The 17,595-nt window shown below is 38.7% G+C and overlaps 1 protein-coding gene across 2 annotated transcripts in view; it reads right to left on the reverse strand.

The window, feature by feature from the left end:
- The window catches only part of if (integrin subunit alpha inflated), a 198,509-nt gene that overhangs the window by 133,973 nt on the left and 46,941 nt on the right, over window positions 1–17,595 (reverse strand). For both annotated transcript variants that reach the window (XM_083120450.1, XM_083120449.1), the window contains exon 3: window positions 55–152. In XM_083120450.1, the coding sequence (XP_082976576.1) occupies window positions 55–152 (98 nt within the window). The remainder of the gene's footprint in view (window positions 1–54; window positions 153–17,595) is intronic.

The following is a 17,595-nucleotide window of genomic DNA, read 5'->3' on the forward strand; positions in this document are numbered from 1 at the left end:
GAACTCATAATTAAGTAAGTAAAGGTTATATTTAAAAAGTTTCATTAAACTTACCACAATTACGCCATCTGGTCCTGAGCTTTGAACTGTAGCCCCGAACCACTGTTTCGATTTCTCGTCCAAGACACGTTGCTGGTTGTCTCTGTTGTTCCCTAAAACAAAAATCCAAGAACGTCATTTCATTTTTCAATTTGTATAAATCAATTTGCAAAATATTACATGCTTGTTAGACTGTGTTAGTATCTTATTGGCCCAGAATGTTTATTTGACACATGACAAACAAGTAGGAACCCCTTTAATAATGAACGATTCGATTCCTTCGATTACAAAGTCAATGACGTTGCGTATTAAGTTTCACAGAGGGGTTATTATTTGCTGAACATGAAAGTGTTGCTCTTTACGTTTTGAAAACTTTCGTCACACCTTTGAGCTACACCCACTTGCAAAATTCATAAGTGGCCCCTTTTAACTCCCTTCTGACCCTACCACGAGATCTGCGGGGCTCTACAATTACCGGTACATCCTGTAATGCTCTAGCAACGTAACAAAGAAAAGACACTTATTGATTTTGTGATTTTTAGGACGTGCGTGATTCCATGATGTCGTATCAGGACTGGAAAAAAAATTCCTTCCAGATCGAGTATGTGGGAAATTACTTCCTGATTACTCGAATCTCGAACCGTTGGAACATTTCGAATGGACGTGCATTAAAGGCGTTTAATTCTCGAACTTTTTTTTACTATAATTGTTGACAATTTCTTCTAAATGATAGTCTCACACCAACAATGGGAAAACAATCATTTAGGGGAAATAGTGTATGGAGTTTGAGATATCCACAGTGTCCTAAAACCGTAAAATTGCCTGTCCCTAAAAAAATTTGACTTAATCGGGAAATAATTTGCTATCATCTCTGAAAAATAAACATAATTTACGGTGAAAATTGTCAATATATTTGACTCAGTATTATTTTATTTAAGTGTGTGTGCGTGATATTTCAAGAAAAGCGTGGACTTCTTTGGTACACTACTGTAACTACCAGCGACATCACATATTAAAAATTTGCTTTCTCTGGTATTAACTTGACCTACTAAGAATTCACAGATAGCTACGGGCCCGCCTATAAATCGCAGACAATAGTTTAAAATAGCTGTCGGAGCATGGTACTGATCACATCAACTCCAAAAACGGCTGAGGTCTAAAATGTGTGGGTCCCTATCTCCACATTCGACTATGTGTCTTCATTGTACGGTGCAATGTGCAAATGAGCCGACCTCCATAGCGGAGTGGTTAGCACAGCGCTCTACGACGCCAGAGGTCCTGATATATAAATACATTATTGTATGTGGTGAACTAGCAGTTATGGCCAATGTACATAGTCTGTGCATAGCAACGATTATGCATCTTGTTGATATGTCTTATGGATGTTTAAGTTTTAATCATGTAATCGACCTTGTTACAAGTTTGAATATATTTAATTATGAAGTTCCAATCTTAAGATATTTATTTCTGTTTATGTCATTAATATTAGGACATAACAAAATGGCGACGAGGATGGAAGAAGATAAATAATTACTACTGTAAGTAGAATTATAGTAATTAAGTCCAAGTGAGCCAGTATGGAAAAACACATAAGTTTTATACCTACATTTGAGGCTTATGACCCAAGCCAGGATATAAATTCGTATATTAAAAGATTCAAGGCTTTTATTGAGGCTAACGATATACAAGAAAGGAAACGAGTGTTTACTCTTATTTCTGTAATCGGTAGTTTACCATATCAAGAGCTGGAACACAGATTAAGTCCAAAGGATCCACAAGATTGCACCTTGGAGGAACTCTTTGCTACATTGAGAAAAATATATGCACCACAAGTTAATAAATGGATTCAACGATTCGTTTTTATGCAAATAAAGCAAGAGCAAGGTGAGACAGCTACATCGTACATAAATCGTTTAAAAGTTGCTGCAATAACTTGTGAGTTTACAACAGATGAATTAGACACTCGTCTTAGAGAAAAACTTGTGTTTGGATTACCCGATAGTATACTAAAAGATAGATTACTGTCAGACATGCCCAACACATTCGAAAAGGTTTGTGATGTAGTACTCCAACATGACATAATACGCACAAATAAAAATAAAGTCAATCAAAATGCATTTTTGGTAGGTGAAAATAAACAAATACAAGGCTCACGTAGATTCGGTACAAACAATTCGTTTGCTAAAGCTCATTTTTCTAAGAATCAACAAGATACAAGAGAATCAAGATTCGGAACAAATAATGCATACAAAGGCATGCCACAATCTAAGCCACATACTGCATTGAGCCAAAAATTTGTATCAGGGCAAAATCAGGCAAAGGATATAAAATGTAAGCGCTGTGCAAGGTTAGGTTGTACATTCAAAGAGAACTGTCCTGCATTCAATGCTATTTGCAGTTTCTGTAAGAAGAAAGGGCATTTCTTGGCTGCATGTTTCGATAGAAATAAACAATGCAAGGAACCAGCAGTCAATTTATCTAGTATGTATAAAGAAAATTGTGAAATAAGGAACAGTAATTTGGATACCAAAGCTAATGGTTATGGAGAATACAATTCTCAACATAGCTTATTCTCTGTGCAAGAAGATAGTGCATATACTTTCTTAACTACAAACACGCAACAAATGTACAATAAGAAAGTAAACAAATCTATTTCTAATTTGCAACACGCAGCTGATCAGATTTCATTGAGAAATGAACGTTTACCTTTGTACATTGATATTATAATACAAGACCAATCGTTAGAAGCTATTGTCGATTCTGGTAGTTTTGCTAATTTCATTTCAAAAGATTTGTTAACTAATCTTATTGGCAACTTCACACTGAGTCCGTTATTAAATTCATATACGTCGATATCAGGTGAAAGATTGTGTTTATTAGGCCAATTAAACTTAAAACTTTACTATCATGGCAAAATGTACATGATGCCTTTTGTTGTTGGCGATAATATCAATACAAATATATTAATTGGTAGAGTTGGAATGAACATATTATTTGGTGATTGGCGCAGCAAACTTCTAAATGAGTTTCCTGAAACTGATTATGTTCAAAAGGAAGATTCTACACATGCATGCTTAGGTCTAGAATCAAAAGATTCGCTACCAGATGCTTGTTCGAAAATTCAGCGTTCAGGCATAATGGATACTCCAAAGGTACATGTACAGAAGATTGATGACGTGGGTGAATGTTCACGAACATCAAATGTGCAAGGGCAAACTAGCAAAGTCATGATTCTGAAGAAACATAAAGCCGACGTACATAATTCAAATAATGTAAAACAAATGAACATTGAAGACTGTCGTTCACAATTACTGACATCTTTTGCAGAATTGTTTAATGAGGATATTAGTACACCCATTAAAGATTTCAAGGTATCAATACCTTTACAGAAGAATGCTAGGCCTGTGTTCAGGAAAGCGTACAGAATAGCATATTCATTACGAGATCAAATAAAAGAAGAAATAGATAATATGTGTAAGCAGAATATTATAGCACCTATAGAACATTCAGAATGGGCAAGTCCTATTGTGCCAGTTAAGAAATCAAATAATTCTATACGTATCTGTGTAGATTACTCGAAGACGGTCAATTTTCAAACCGATGGTTTAGTGTATCCTTTACCAGACTTTCCTGATATTTTACAAAAAGTTAAAATAGGAAAGTACTACACCAGGCTTGATTTACGTTCAGCATTTTTACAAGTTAGTTTGCATCCAGACTCACAAAACATATTGTGTTTAAATTATGATTCTCACTTGTACAGAATGCAACGTTTACCATTTGGTACAAATGTTTCGTCTCAGCTTTTCCAACAGGTAATTGATTCAATTTTAACAGGATTGGAAAGAGTTGCAGCATTTATTGATGATGTTATCATTTCTGGAGATAGTCTACAAGAATGTTTCCTAAGAACAAAACAAGTTCTGGAGCGCTTTAAAGATTATAATGTTAAAGTCAATTTAAGTAAATCTGAATTCCTAGTGCAAGAAGTGATTTACTTAGGAAGACGTTTCACGGCAAATGGAATCACATCAACTGAAAAGCATGTGCGTGCTATTTTAGAAAGTCCAGAGCCAAAGGATAAGGTACAACTGCAAAGTTTCTTAGGGATGGTTGCATTTCAAAGTCGTTTTCTACACAACTTGTCATCTACAATACCACACTTATATCGACTTCTGAGGAAAGGCGAAAAATGGTTGTGGTCTAATCAATGTATATCGGAATTTAAGGCTGTTAAAGATAAGATTGTTCAGACACCTGCTATAATTCCTTTCGATTCTTCAAAAGAAATAATCCTAGAAACGGATAGTTCTTGCTACGGTGTTGGAGGACGATTAGGGCACAAGATAAATGGCGAACATCGAACAGTGGCGTGTTTTTTAGCTACACTTTCACCTGCTCAGAAGAATTACTGTCAGGGAGAAAGAGAGGCATTAGCCATTGTTTCGTCTGTGAAACATTTTTATTTATATCTGGCAGGTCAAAAATTTACAATATACACTGATTCAACGACTGCGAAATCTTTGCTTGATTCTAATACACCAGTGCCAATGCAACACAATGCACGTTGGCAGAGGTGGAAAATATTCATGGCATCTCTGAATTACGAAATAGTGTATTCTAAGAAGGTTCCAATAGCAGACGCTTTGTCAAGATTACCACTACCTGAAGAATTGCAATCAGATTTTGTTTTAACAGCGTATGCAGATCTAGAACAAAAGTTACAACCGTTACGCATATCTGAGATCAAGGAGCATACAAAAAGCGATGAATTGTTGTCTAAAATAACAATTTACGTTAAGAATGGTTGGCCAAGAGGAATTGATCCACATATGAATGAGGAAGCAATAGCTTTATGGAAGAAACGTCTGGAACTGTCAACAGAAGATGGATTGTTGATGTGGGGAAATAGAATTGTATTGCCAGGGACACTGCGATGCAAGTTTCTCATTCAAATTCATGGTTTGCACAGTGGCGTAGTGAGATTAAAACAGATTTGCAGAGATTTAGTTTGGTGGCCTAAAATGACTTCTGACATTGAAAGTTTTGTTGCAAAATGTGATGCTTGTCAGACGAATGCAAGAGCTCCAGCAAAAGGACAATTTATATCATGGACACCGACATCACAACCTATGGAACGTGTACATGTCGATCATTTCTATTTCAAAGGTTATTTATTCCTGTTGTGTGTTGATGCTCACACGAAATTTTTGAATGTTTGGCAATGTTCTAATTTAACGGCTCAGGAAGCAATTAGACATTTAAAAAGCCAATTTTACATACTTGGTTCTCCAAAAGAGTTAGTCTCAGATAATGGACAACCCTTTGCAAGTGAACAATTTAAGATGTTCTGCCAAAGGTTGGGCATTGAACTAAAGCATTCATGCCCATATAAACCTTCGGGAAACGGGTTGGCTGAGAGAACAGTCAATACCGTGAAAAGGTATCTAACCCTCATAGGAGATTTTCCAAAAGGGGATGTTAGAAAATTGAATACTGAAGTAGAATCACTACTGCGTACAGTAATACACTGGCATAACAACACTCCATTGCCATCAACTGGAACATCTCCAAGTTCATTAATGTTCTCTTACAATACTGCAAGTAATATAATCATTAAAGATGACACTAAAAATGTTCATTATGAATGTGAGAAATTTTCAATTGGAAGTAACGTATATTATTACTGCCCTGAAAGAAAGATATATCGAAAAGGAGAGATTATTGAAAGATGCAGTTTTGCTGTGTATAAAGTAAGAGATGTAGAAAGTGGCAGATACAGAAATGTACACTATTCATTTTTAAAGATTCTTCATGAAACAGGAGGAGATTCAAATCAGTCAGAAATACCCAAGGAATATGACGATAGTGCATATCATGCATATTTATATCCTCCAATTATAAATGAAATGCATCGGCAGGAACTAAGCGACAGTGAAGAACACAATGCTCAGAGATCGTCTCCGAAGCAAGAGAGTAGCTCATATTCGAAGGAAGCGAGCAGACTTGGTCCAGGAACAAGTTTGTCTTCGAAGGGAGGAAGTGATTTTGTAAGAAGGAAATCTGAAAGAGTAAAAAGGCCAAGAGTGTTTTACCCCTCATAAGTTTGTTTTCTCTTGAAGGGGAGAAGATTGATATATAAATACATTATTGTATGTGGTGAACTAGCAGTTATGGCCAATGTACATAGTCTGTGCATAGCAACGATTATGCATCTTGTTGATATGTCTTATGGATGTTTAAGTTTTAATCATGTAATCGACCTTGTTACAAGTTTGAATATATTTAATTATGAAGTTCCAATCTTAAGATATTTATTTCTGTTTATGTCATTAATATTAGGACATAACAGGTCCATGATTCGAATCACGGCCTGGAGATGGGTGATCTTTGTGAATGCCCTTTCATTATATCATCACTCATCATTACCTTCACGATTAGCCAAAAGTGGCAAGAAAAGCGAAGTAAAATAAATAAATTCAATCAATGAAAGCAATGTGCACGGGAAATTTTGCCGTACCTTACCCGGAAGTGTAGTGTGTGTAAGTCATGGGGAAAGCTTGCAGTTCGCATTTTTCGAGGTCACGTATATCTTGGAGCTGCAGTAACTAACGGAAAGAACAGGGAAGAAGAAGCAAGCAGGATAAAACAAGTAAGCAGCGGAAACAAACAATAAATCCATCTCCTCCCTTATTTCGTGATAGCCCAGGTGCTATAACTACAGGAAGGTCGCCTGCAGTGACCTGTACCTTATCACAATTCCCACTAAAATGTCTTTCGGACGCTTCAAATCTGCTTTCCCCAGTCGCCACAGACGGCTGGTTCACGATATGAGGCAAAATCTCCCTTGATAAGCGTCGCGGGACAAGGGAGACAACTTGCTATAAAAGATTCCACCCTTCTGTACTGCATGATCGCACGGGGTATAAAATGTTTTATGGCACCGTGATTCACCGATTTATGGTTGGTTGATGCATATTTTTCTACGGTGGCCAGACCGCTGGGAGATGTGTTTTGTGAGATGTTGTATATAAAACTAAACATGGTCCAACGGCCCTCTGAGGGCCAGGGCTAGCCAAGCTGTTATTTCATTGGGTGAGGCGTTGCATGGAGTTGCATCCCATGGCGGAGTTTTCTGACTTTCGAGACCGAAGCCCGCTTTTTCTTTTTTAAGTATTTAGCTATGCGTTTTTTGAAGTACTGTACTTGGATCCTGAATTACATTTCAAATCTTTGCTCACTGCTGGTGCTTCAGTTTGCATTTTTACCTTGATACTACAGGGAGGTTATTTCAGTCGTTCACCGCCAGCGTGTCGGCCGTTCGGCGGACTCTTCATGCAACAGGTCCCGGCAAATTGCGTTCAGGAAGTCCGTAACAGAAATCGCTTGTTTTGTAATGTTTCCACTTTTCACAATTACAGTTACAATTACAATTGAAATAAGCACGTACCTTGTCGCAAGGATGCTGTGTGTGTGTGGAAAAGGTGTCCTCCCAAATACAAATATTTCTGGCACCTTATTTCTGACATCTAATCTTAGATTAGTCATCGCTACTTTATCCTCAGTTGTCGCGACAGCGCCGGCAGCTTATCGGGGGTTGGGTGAGTTGTCAGCCGCGAGAGGGCGCTTCATACTGCACGTGTCGGCAGTGATGCCAACCGTAGGGACATGTCCCTAAGCATAGGGACTTTTCACTAAATTTCGCCCGCGTAGGAACGTAGGGACAGATTTTGCCAAATGAGGGAAAACGTAGGTACTTTTTTCAATCTTGGTAAATGACATTTTATGAATTAGTTTATCTGGATACTTTAGCGAAGAGGAGAAAAAAGAACTAACTAACAAATCTCCATCAGAATTTTGGAACATGTTATCGGTTACCAAAAACTTTCAAGGCAAGTTCCTTTTTGAAAACATTTCCACTCTCGCGAAAATAGTGCTAACATTGCCACATTCTAAAGCGGAAACGGAAAGAATATTTTCAATGTTAAGTGATACAAAAACAAAAAAGGGAAATAAAATGGACCAGAATTGTTAAAGACTGCAGGAAATACAGCATCACCAACCAACATCTATCTCTGCACAGCAGCAGCATGTATGACTTCAAATAACATAATCAACAGTAAACGACTCAACGTTATTCATTAGGAGTGTGCGGGATCCTTTACTTTAAAAAGTCGTTAATTCTCGACGTTTTCTGCCTTGTAAGTTTCTGGAACTTATCGAAAATTGTAAGTTTTTATTCTAGAAATGCAAAAACAATCACTTAAAGTGAAAATGACTTGTAAAATTCGAGATTTCCAGTGCTTCGGGAAATTTCGAACATTTCCCGTCCCGAAAATTTTCCGACTTGGTCGGGAAATTGCAAATTTTTCAGTCCCGAATGTCGGGATTTAAAAAAATTACCGTCCCGATCCCGTCCCGACCCAAAAAATTCTGTCCCGCACACCCCTATTATTCATTAAGGCAAGAATTTACAATACTGGACCCTTCTGTAATTTCTATGCTACGTCTTATACTCACGAAATAATTATTCGTGATGATTTATCTCAAGTTAACATGTTGGGGTGAGGGGGAAAAAATGTTAATTAACGTGTAGAAGTTGTAAAATAAGCATTTCAATTCTCGCAATGATTCTCCGTATACAAGTATGGTAGCCATATTTGTTGATATGAACAAATTACAATTAGTTACGCTGTCTACAGCGTTGCCACACTGTTGATTTCATACTTGGAGAGCATGGATTGTGTAAGAATAGCGGAAGAGAACAGTAAAAAAGTTGTTAATGTTATACAGATTGTTAGGTGGAGTGTGCAGGAGGGCTAATTAATAAACTTATTCATTTCAGTATATTGCCCAAAGAACGTGCTTACATGTGACAGCGACAATCACGATGTAGAAGAACTGATTTGATTACAGGTAAATTTGGCAACATTACATCAATCATAAAATTGCAGGATACTAAAATGGCGTCTTCGATGATGTTAAAGTGCTACGAAAAAAATATTTTTTATCGGTTCGTAATCACAATTACCGCAAAACCATTCAGGAATAGCCCCACTGAGCATTCTCGGTAAGGTTAGGTTAAGTTAGGTTAGGCAAGGCAAACATAGTTAAAATTTGGGCTCGAAAAACGGGTAGCCCAACAAACCATTGACGGATAGCCCCACGAACCATTCAGGTACAAAAAAGGTAAAGTGTTCCCCTGTGCATAGCACCACGCCATGAAGGCGTGTAGGGGGTGTGAGGGTAACGCCCCACACTTTCTTGATCCGGTCGTGAGTGGGGGTGATGTGATCAGCATCACGCCCCTGACCGCCTTTACCCCCCAGGGTTTCCCCCAGGTACCCATGTTATTCGACGCTGGGTAGGCGCCGGGGCCGCTTCCAGGTACGGTTAGGTTAAGTTAGGATAGGCAAATGTAAATTCGCTCCTTCATTAATTGTGGAAGCACCGAGCAGAAAGATTTGGTAAATAAATGTGTATATTTTATCTTCTGTTTTGCATGCTCATGAGGTGATAATTTTTTTAGTCGCTTTACTTGGCGTAGGGACATTTGGTCAGTTGTAGGGACATTTTGACTACGTCTGTAGGGACATTGCCGAAAAATGGTTAGCAACACTGTCGGCTACCAGACGTCAGTGTACGTTCATGTTCACTTCTGTTTGCGTTTATCAGTACACGTGTTGCTTATACTGTGTTATTGTAATGTGCTACTCATGGCCAGTGCTTTATTGTGTGTTAATTGTTATTCATTCATTAGTTATGTCGTTAAACAAATATAGTCTTGAACAGAGAGTTTTTATGTACGATAATTACGTGAAAACGAATTCTTGCAGAAAAGTGGTCAGGGAATTACGATAGACAGGATCTCTTGAACCTAAGAAACGTGTTGTATTGCTGTTAAAGGAGGTCATTTTCAACATCTCTTATAACACAGGAGGTTAGTGATCATCATTATTATTACTTTTAAATATCATTTTACGCTTTCGGTTTGCTTTATGCGCCGGGATGCTGTCTTCCCTTTCTGACAACTGACGATAAAGTAACGATGTCTAATCTAAGATTTTCTGTCAGAAATAAGGTGCCAGAAATATTTGTATTTGGGAGGACACCTTTTCCACACACACACAGCATCCTTGCGACAAGGTACGTGCTTATTTCAATTGTAATTGTAACTGTAATTGTGAAAAGTGGAAACATTACAAAACAAGCGGTTTCTGTTACGGACTTCCTGAACGCAATTTGCCGGGACCTGTTGCATGAAGAGTCCGCCGAACGGCCGACACGCTGGCGGTGAACGACTGAAATAACCTCCCTGTATTAGTATAATTGACGATGTTTTATGTAGGTAATATGTTGAAAACAAATGCCCTGTGTTATAGTTCTATATATATATAATATTTTTTTTAAATTTAAATGCTCATGTGAAAATAAATTAATCCTATGTTCCACATAACCAGAAATAAGAAGAAACTAAATAAATTTTTAAAAACAATATATATATACAAGGTCCGCCCATAAAGAAACCGAACTGTCAAAAAAAGAACCAAACCAAATAATAAGGTACCATGTTGTGACAACACTGCAAAGAGCTATATCGAAACGTCCCGTCAGTGCATGTTTCAACCTGTTACAGGCAAGCGTGCGTCAGATGCAGGTCGTGTGCAGGCCGCGTACAAAATACGCTCACCAAGATGGAACAACGTTACAACATAAAGTTTTGTTACAAATTGGTAAATCGTTTACCGAAACGTTACAGATGATACGGGCAGGGTATGGTGATGAAACCTGGTGTTTACAATATGACCCCGAAACAAAAAAGACAGAGTGCGCAGTGGAAAGGACAGTTCTCGCCCGTCAAGAAAAAAGCACGGATGTCGAAATCGAAGACAAAGGTGCTGCTGGTCGCATTTTTTGATACCCAAGGACTGATCCACCATTAATTTGTCCCTGAAAACCAAACAGTCAATCAGTAGTATTACAAGGAAGTGCTTGGTCGATTCAGAAAAAGGATGAAGCGGGTTAGGAAGGACCTCTGTGATTCTGGCTAATGGTTTCTGTTACACGATAATGCTCGACCTCACTTACTTAGCTTATCTCTCACTCTTGACTAATTACAAAGATGAGGACTAGTGATAACATGATGAAATCGATGAAGGGGCACAAAGAACACTCATGCAGTGGCGACTCGTGGCTTTTTTGAAGTGTAGGAAGAAATTATGGTAAACTGAGGAAGGTTTGAAAAATGCGTTCAATTACAGTCGCACAAATCGCTCGCACTATCCATTGCATTTATAATGTTACCTGTAGGCCCACGCACAAGGTAGGGCAAGAGGTCCCTGCTCCCTTGAACTATGATTTTTTTTATGTGAACCTATAAAAACCAACGAAAATACATGACGATATTTCAGATTTTGCAAGACTTTATATTTTGTCCCTCCCTGTCGTGTGGATTGAGAATAATAAAAAGTGCTGCTTAAACTCTGAAATTATGATAAATGCTTCTAAATTGTGCTAGGATTTATTATTAATTACTTTTTCTGATAACTACAGTTTTAAGTTCAATTATGCTTATATTTTTCGAGTTTTGAACTTGCGTTACTTATTATTCACTACACAAAATTGTGTAGAATGGATCAACAAACGAGATGGGTTCAGCATAGAACTTGAAACGGTTTGAGAAAATGGTTTGCTTACCGCCAACCTTCTATCGATTTACTGCCGTAAATTCTCCTCAGGAACAAAATCGACAGGATAGAGAAAAGATAGAGGATGATGGATCATCGCATGGTTGTAAAAAAACCTTGGCATACTCCCCTTTATTTGAAACAAGTCCGCTGGTGAAGTACAAATAAGATTTGAACGTAATTTTATTTCAATTCCCTGAAAACCTATTCCTTTGAATTCGATTTCCCTCTCCCTCGCGTTTGCAGATTATACTAGATTTGACCATTATGCCAAAAGCACGATGCTAGGGACCAACGAAGATCAAACTGTGCTACGTTTAGAACCATTTTGATGGGGTTGACACCAATGATGTAGGAACCCCCTCGATGCTTCCTCGCTGGATGCTTTAAAACCGCAACCTTCCCCCTGCCCCTTTTCCACTCCTCACCCATCTGTTCGTAGTGACACCAGCGAGGTTCCTCAGGCGGGGCAGCAAAGCGTGTGTGTCCATCGTCTTTTGGCTGCGTCTGGAAGGAGCGTCACCAGTCAACTCTTGACAGTAGCTAACCTAGTCAATTGTACATACATTTAGCTCATAATTTCATAACGTGCATTATTATTAAACTCCTAAAAAGTAGAGAAATGGGAGCAAGTATAAATGAACTGTAGGAAGTTCCTCACTTCCTACATGGAGGAATCGCCCCTGCACTCATGTCCAGACCGGGATTCGAATCCGGGAACTACGGGCTTGTGCTAGCCACTCCGCCACGGGGGTCGGCATTTTATGTGATACAGAGCTTTAAATGCATTGTGGTGGCAAATAATCAAGCGGCCTTGTTGTATTCTTTGGTCAATCATCACTCCGCCTCAGTTGAAAATCACTGCAAGAAGCTGTGGGTGGCCTTTGAGGGCGTTGAGATATTTCGTTCACGCTGCTTGCAAAACCAGTCAACCTACTAGCATCAGAAACCTGCCAGATGCATCTTCCGACTTGATCCAATTTATTTTATTCATCCTTGATGCGCGTGTGAGTGATTCTTCTTTCGTGGATGGCTCCTCTGTTCATGAGAACACCTTTTTGCGTGGAAGGAGTACAGTGGGCAACATTACGTCGCCTCCGCTGCCCACGTAGAAGGCGTTGTCCAGGTTGCGAGACCGGTTTACACCGACGTCACCCTTCCCACAAACACATACACGGCCAGGTCTTTTAAACCACACAGAATTTCCTGCAAACAGTTCATTGCGTCAGCAGTTCTACCTTCAAACTTTCTCCACGCAGGTCTCTCACCCCCTTCCTTCCAAGATCTGCAGCTACTCTTGAGAATAGAACCAGCGACATCTTAATTAAGCACCGGGTTTAAACGCTACGTAGTAAAAAAAAAATGTTACAAAATCCGGAAGTTAAGTAACTGCCTTCAATTTACAATGTTTATGAACCCACCACTTAAACATTATCCATATAGGCCAAGTTATAACTTGATATGAGTGTTTTTTTACTGAAGAAGGGGATGCTGGTTTTATATCTAGACTTTCGTTTCCTCCAAGGTGCACAGAATAACACGGTTTGCCTGAATTACCAAAACGCATTTGGTTAAGGCGAAGAGCGACAGTCTCGTACCAGGTGCGTATTTATTTCAATATCGTCGGAATGGACACTGCTAACAAAAAAACCGACTATACAAGAGAGTATGGATTTCTTCCCATGTTGCAAGTGGAAGCAGTTTTTCAAGTTGATTACTAAGACAGAATTCATTATGGAGAAGAAAAACGCCATCAAAAAGTTTATTTGAATATATCTATTCTTATGATTCTTCTGAAACGGTACGTTTAGAACCACTAGGGATCAAAAACTACCTTTGCATTCTGTAGCCAAATCCTAATTATTCGCGCTGAGAAGTAAAAAGACTCTGGGTTCAAATCCTACGCAGAGCTTCGCCATGAATTCATTATTCGTCATTATCGTCGCGATTAACCTTGAGAGCTAGAGAATTCATATATAACGGAATATATATAGTACATTCACATTCACATATATAATTCAGGCATATAACGGAAAATGCAAGATATCAGACATACCAAAACAGACATCAAAAACATAACAAACTTTTGCCCAAATATTTAAGTTAATGCAATATTTAAGGGTATAATAAAAATGACTGCCACTCTATAAAACAGCCCTCCCACCCAGATAATTCTTCCCAACACGCTATTTTGTGGCCACCAAAAATGATGCATGACACTTCGTGTAACACAACACCGAATTCTTGCATGACACGCATTCAAAATTGGTGTTGCTTGAAAGCACGGTCTGGCAAATCGCCGAAGATAGTGTTGAACGAAGTCAATTCTGTAGTAACAACACCGGAAGGAGTGTTCAAATACACAAAGTTTGAGTAATTGTAACACCACACTTGGTGTGTTTTTTTACACCACACTTTATTCGTGATTTCTTTTCTCTGGCGCCGTTATTTTTTTAAAATATTTCCAGGAAATATTGCGTCAATTTCTTCTTTCTAAAAATACACACCCACTTCCACGGATATGATGCAAGCTTCTTTACGAAAAGCCAAATTTAATAGAAAGTGACGCGAATCATTGCGTCTGCCAAAGATTTCCCGCACCGTTGGAAGCTTCTTCCGAAGTATCCTTACGTGTGGTTTTCCCCTGAAGCAGGAAGTCGCTTATATAAACGCTGGAAGCTGCTATATTTCTTATTCGCGGACCAACCAATGTATCTGGGCGGCCTGCCGGCACTACGCAAAGTCAACAACGCCCCCGCGTCAAAGCTTCCGACAGCCGCCTCTTGTGGATCGTGAAAGAGACGCAGGGTTGGATTTGCTTTGGTTATCTGCCAGCAACCTGGGAGAGAGGGAGGGGGTGCTGTGCTTAAATGATCACTGACGTGTTGCAAAATGGCATGTATCACTAAAATATCATGCGAAACGCACTGTCAAGTACGCACATCTAATAAAAAATACACACCTCCGTCCATACGGGATTGTTTTCAGAATTTTCATAAGGAAGGGCAATGATTAGACCTATTTGTTCCTTTAAAAGGAAGTGAAAGATTGTTTTAAGTATTCACGACTTATTTAATTTGATGTTAGTATTTAACGTCGCTTTTCTTGCACCTTTGGCTAATCGAAACGACGAGGATGAGAGATGATGTGATAAAATTTATGAAAGGACACTTACAAAGAACACCCATGTCCAACCCAGGATTCGAACCCGGAACCCCTGGCGTCGTAACACGATGTCCTAACCACTTCATCACGGAGGTCGGTGTTCACGACTTATGCAATATGAGATGTATTTGAAGGATTTTAATGCCATAATATGGTAGCGTTTACTTTTGCGTTTTTACGCTAGAATTCAATCTATCGATACTGTAATATTTTGTGCAGTCTCTTGTTTCCCATGTAGCTAGAATTGATATGACAATCTATGGTAGCATATTTTAAGTGTGGCGTCTCTCTTCCACTCCCAGCGCAATGCAGTAACCACCGTTGAAGATTCATCTGAGCCTCTATTATCTTTAATAACACACACACAGATGCCATAAAGCGTGCAGAATTGTATTCGTAGTTACTGTTCATCGGAAATAGTTTTGCATTAATTCCTGGGCTTAAAATTTCCAATAAGGGATGGCCACCATATAGTTTTTGTCCACTTGTAGATGCAATCGATAAAATAAGACTTCCGGTAACATCTATAAAATGCTTATACGTGCTGTTGAGCGCTGCTTCCTTTGTTTCCTCTGTGTGTTTTTCTCGTTGGGTACCAACCAAGTTGTACTTGAGATGGCATGGCGAATGAAAGCAACTGATTGTGCAGATTTAAGGTATCATTTAATCAGTTCTAAAAATGCTTTATTTGCACTGTTGTAATCACTGCTCTGTACCGAATACATCGTTTTTCCGACATTTTTCTTTGGCTGATCACGATGATGAGGACGCAGTTGATTAGATGAAACTAATGAGCAGACACACTCACGTCCAGGCCAGGTCTCGAACCTAGGACCTTTGGTGGCAATATCGTGAGTCGACAACTCAACGACTCGGTCACCGAGGCGCCGAGCGCTGGTTAAAAGAGCCACCACAATCACTCCCCCCACCCCCACAAAAAAAAACTTCATTCTTGAGGACGCTACTCAACGCAATTATAAAGTCCATATATACAAAAGAGAAGAGAAAATATACATAGCTTCTGTTCATTTCCAGAAAAGTGTTCACCCAAAGACATATGTGCCTTTGAGACACGCACGGGTGTGAAATTTTACCAATACTTCCGTGGGTGGTCTTCTGTTATGGTGTTTCTCCTTCCCCCGTTTCCCTCTGCTTTTGACACATTACGTCTTTTCCTTTTAATTTACTGCCGAATTTCGGCACCGCAAAGCTGAAGTAGAGCATAACTTATGCTACGGTTCGTTCACGTAACCGCCGCAAATCACTGACTTTAAAAATAAAAAAATAAATTGAAACGGGCTGCCAAGAATGATGCGACAGGAAGTCGACGCGTGTGCAGACCTACCAAGCCTTATCAGTGTCCTAAAGCAAAAATTCGAAACAGAATACCAAAGGAAGTCTATTAGAATTACAATCGAAAGCCAGCGCCTAAATTAAACAGAAAGTCAGGGTATCAGTTTAATTAATCTATTTATTACGTAGTTATTTACGGGCTCGGTTTTGTGATCGTTTGATTGGGGTAAAAGAAAAGAATGGCAGAGAAAGAAGAAGGAAGGAGCAGAAAGTATGAAAAAAAAAAGAAAAGAATTAAAATCATAAAGGAACGGGGGAAGAGAAGAGAAGGGCAAATTCATCAACATTTCGTCGGCCTCCGTGGCGCAGTGGTTAGCACAGCGCGCTACGACACAGGAGGTCACGGGTTCGAATCCAGGCCTGGGCATTGGTGTTCTTTGTGAGTGTTCCTTCATCAATTTCATCATATAATCACTCACCTTCGCAATAGCAAAAAGTGGGAGAAATGCGAAATAAAATAAACCAGATCAATGAGTCAATGATCAACACTTCTTAGATGATGTTAATTTGAAACAACAAGAATGAAACGAGGTTATTGACTTTAGTCTGGAAAAACGGCAAAATATCCTTGTAAAACTACAATATGGTACGACCCATTGCGCAGTGTTGTCACAACCAGAAGAAACAATTTCCCTTTCAAAGGTTCTAAATTACATTATTTCATCCAAATTTTCCCTCCGTCCAACCTTCACAAAACTGGATCTGCTGCGCTAGGGCCAAACAATAGTGCAATCATACTGTTTCCAGTAACTCACAGAAAACATTCACAGAATTATTAAAATTGCTTGGATTGATGAAAATAAGGAATAACATAAATTATTGCGAAGAATATGCAAATATGTATACTTAAAAATCAGGTTTATATTGGTTGTTTTATTACAATAATGTTAACATTAGATGATAGTTAAGTTTCTAATTGTTCCAAAGTTTAATTTAAAATTTTAATTGTGGTCACATTTATGAGATAAATTACGTAAAAAAAGAAAGGAACATGTATTTTACAATCCAATTATCTTGAGGTTGAAATATGGCCCGAAGTATTCAAATTTCCCTTCAATTTTCATACTTTTCCTGAAATTTCTTTTTTTTTCCTTTTCGCCACAAAATTATGTCTAAATTTCCTCGCGCCGAGAGTATGTGGCAACACTGCAAGTGCCATAAAAGCCAAGGACCCTAAGTAGAAATAACAAAAAGTAAAGGAAACAGAAAACATACAAAATGAGAAACCCAGCATATGATTATTCTAGCATGTATTCCAGTCGGAAGAACTAAGGCAGTAAGCTATGAGAGGTTGATGTTCTAAACAGAGCTACAGAACACACCCCAAGTGACTAATTAATTAACATTTTGT

This window comes from Lepisma saccharinum, chromosome 4 (assembly GCF_977018435.1).
Source record: "Lepisma saccharinum chromosome 4, izLepSacc3.1, whole genome shotgun sequence".
In the NCBI taxonomy this organism is placed as follows: domain Eukaryota; kingdom Metazoa; phylum Arthropoda; class Insecta; order Zygentoma; family Lepismatidae; genus Lepisma; species Lepisma saccharinum.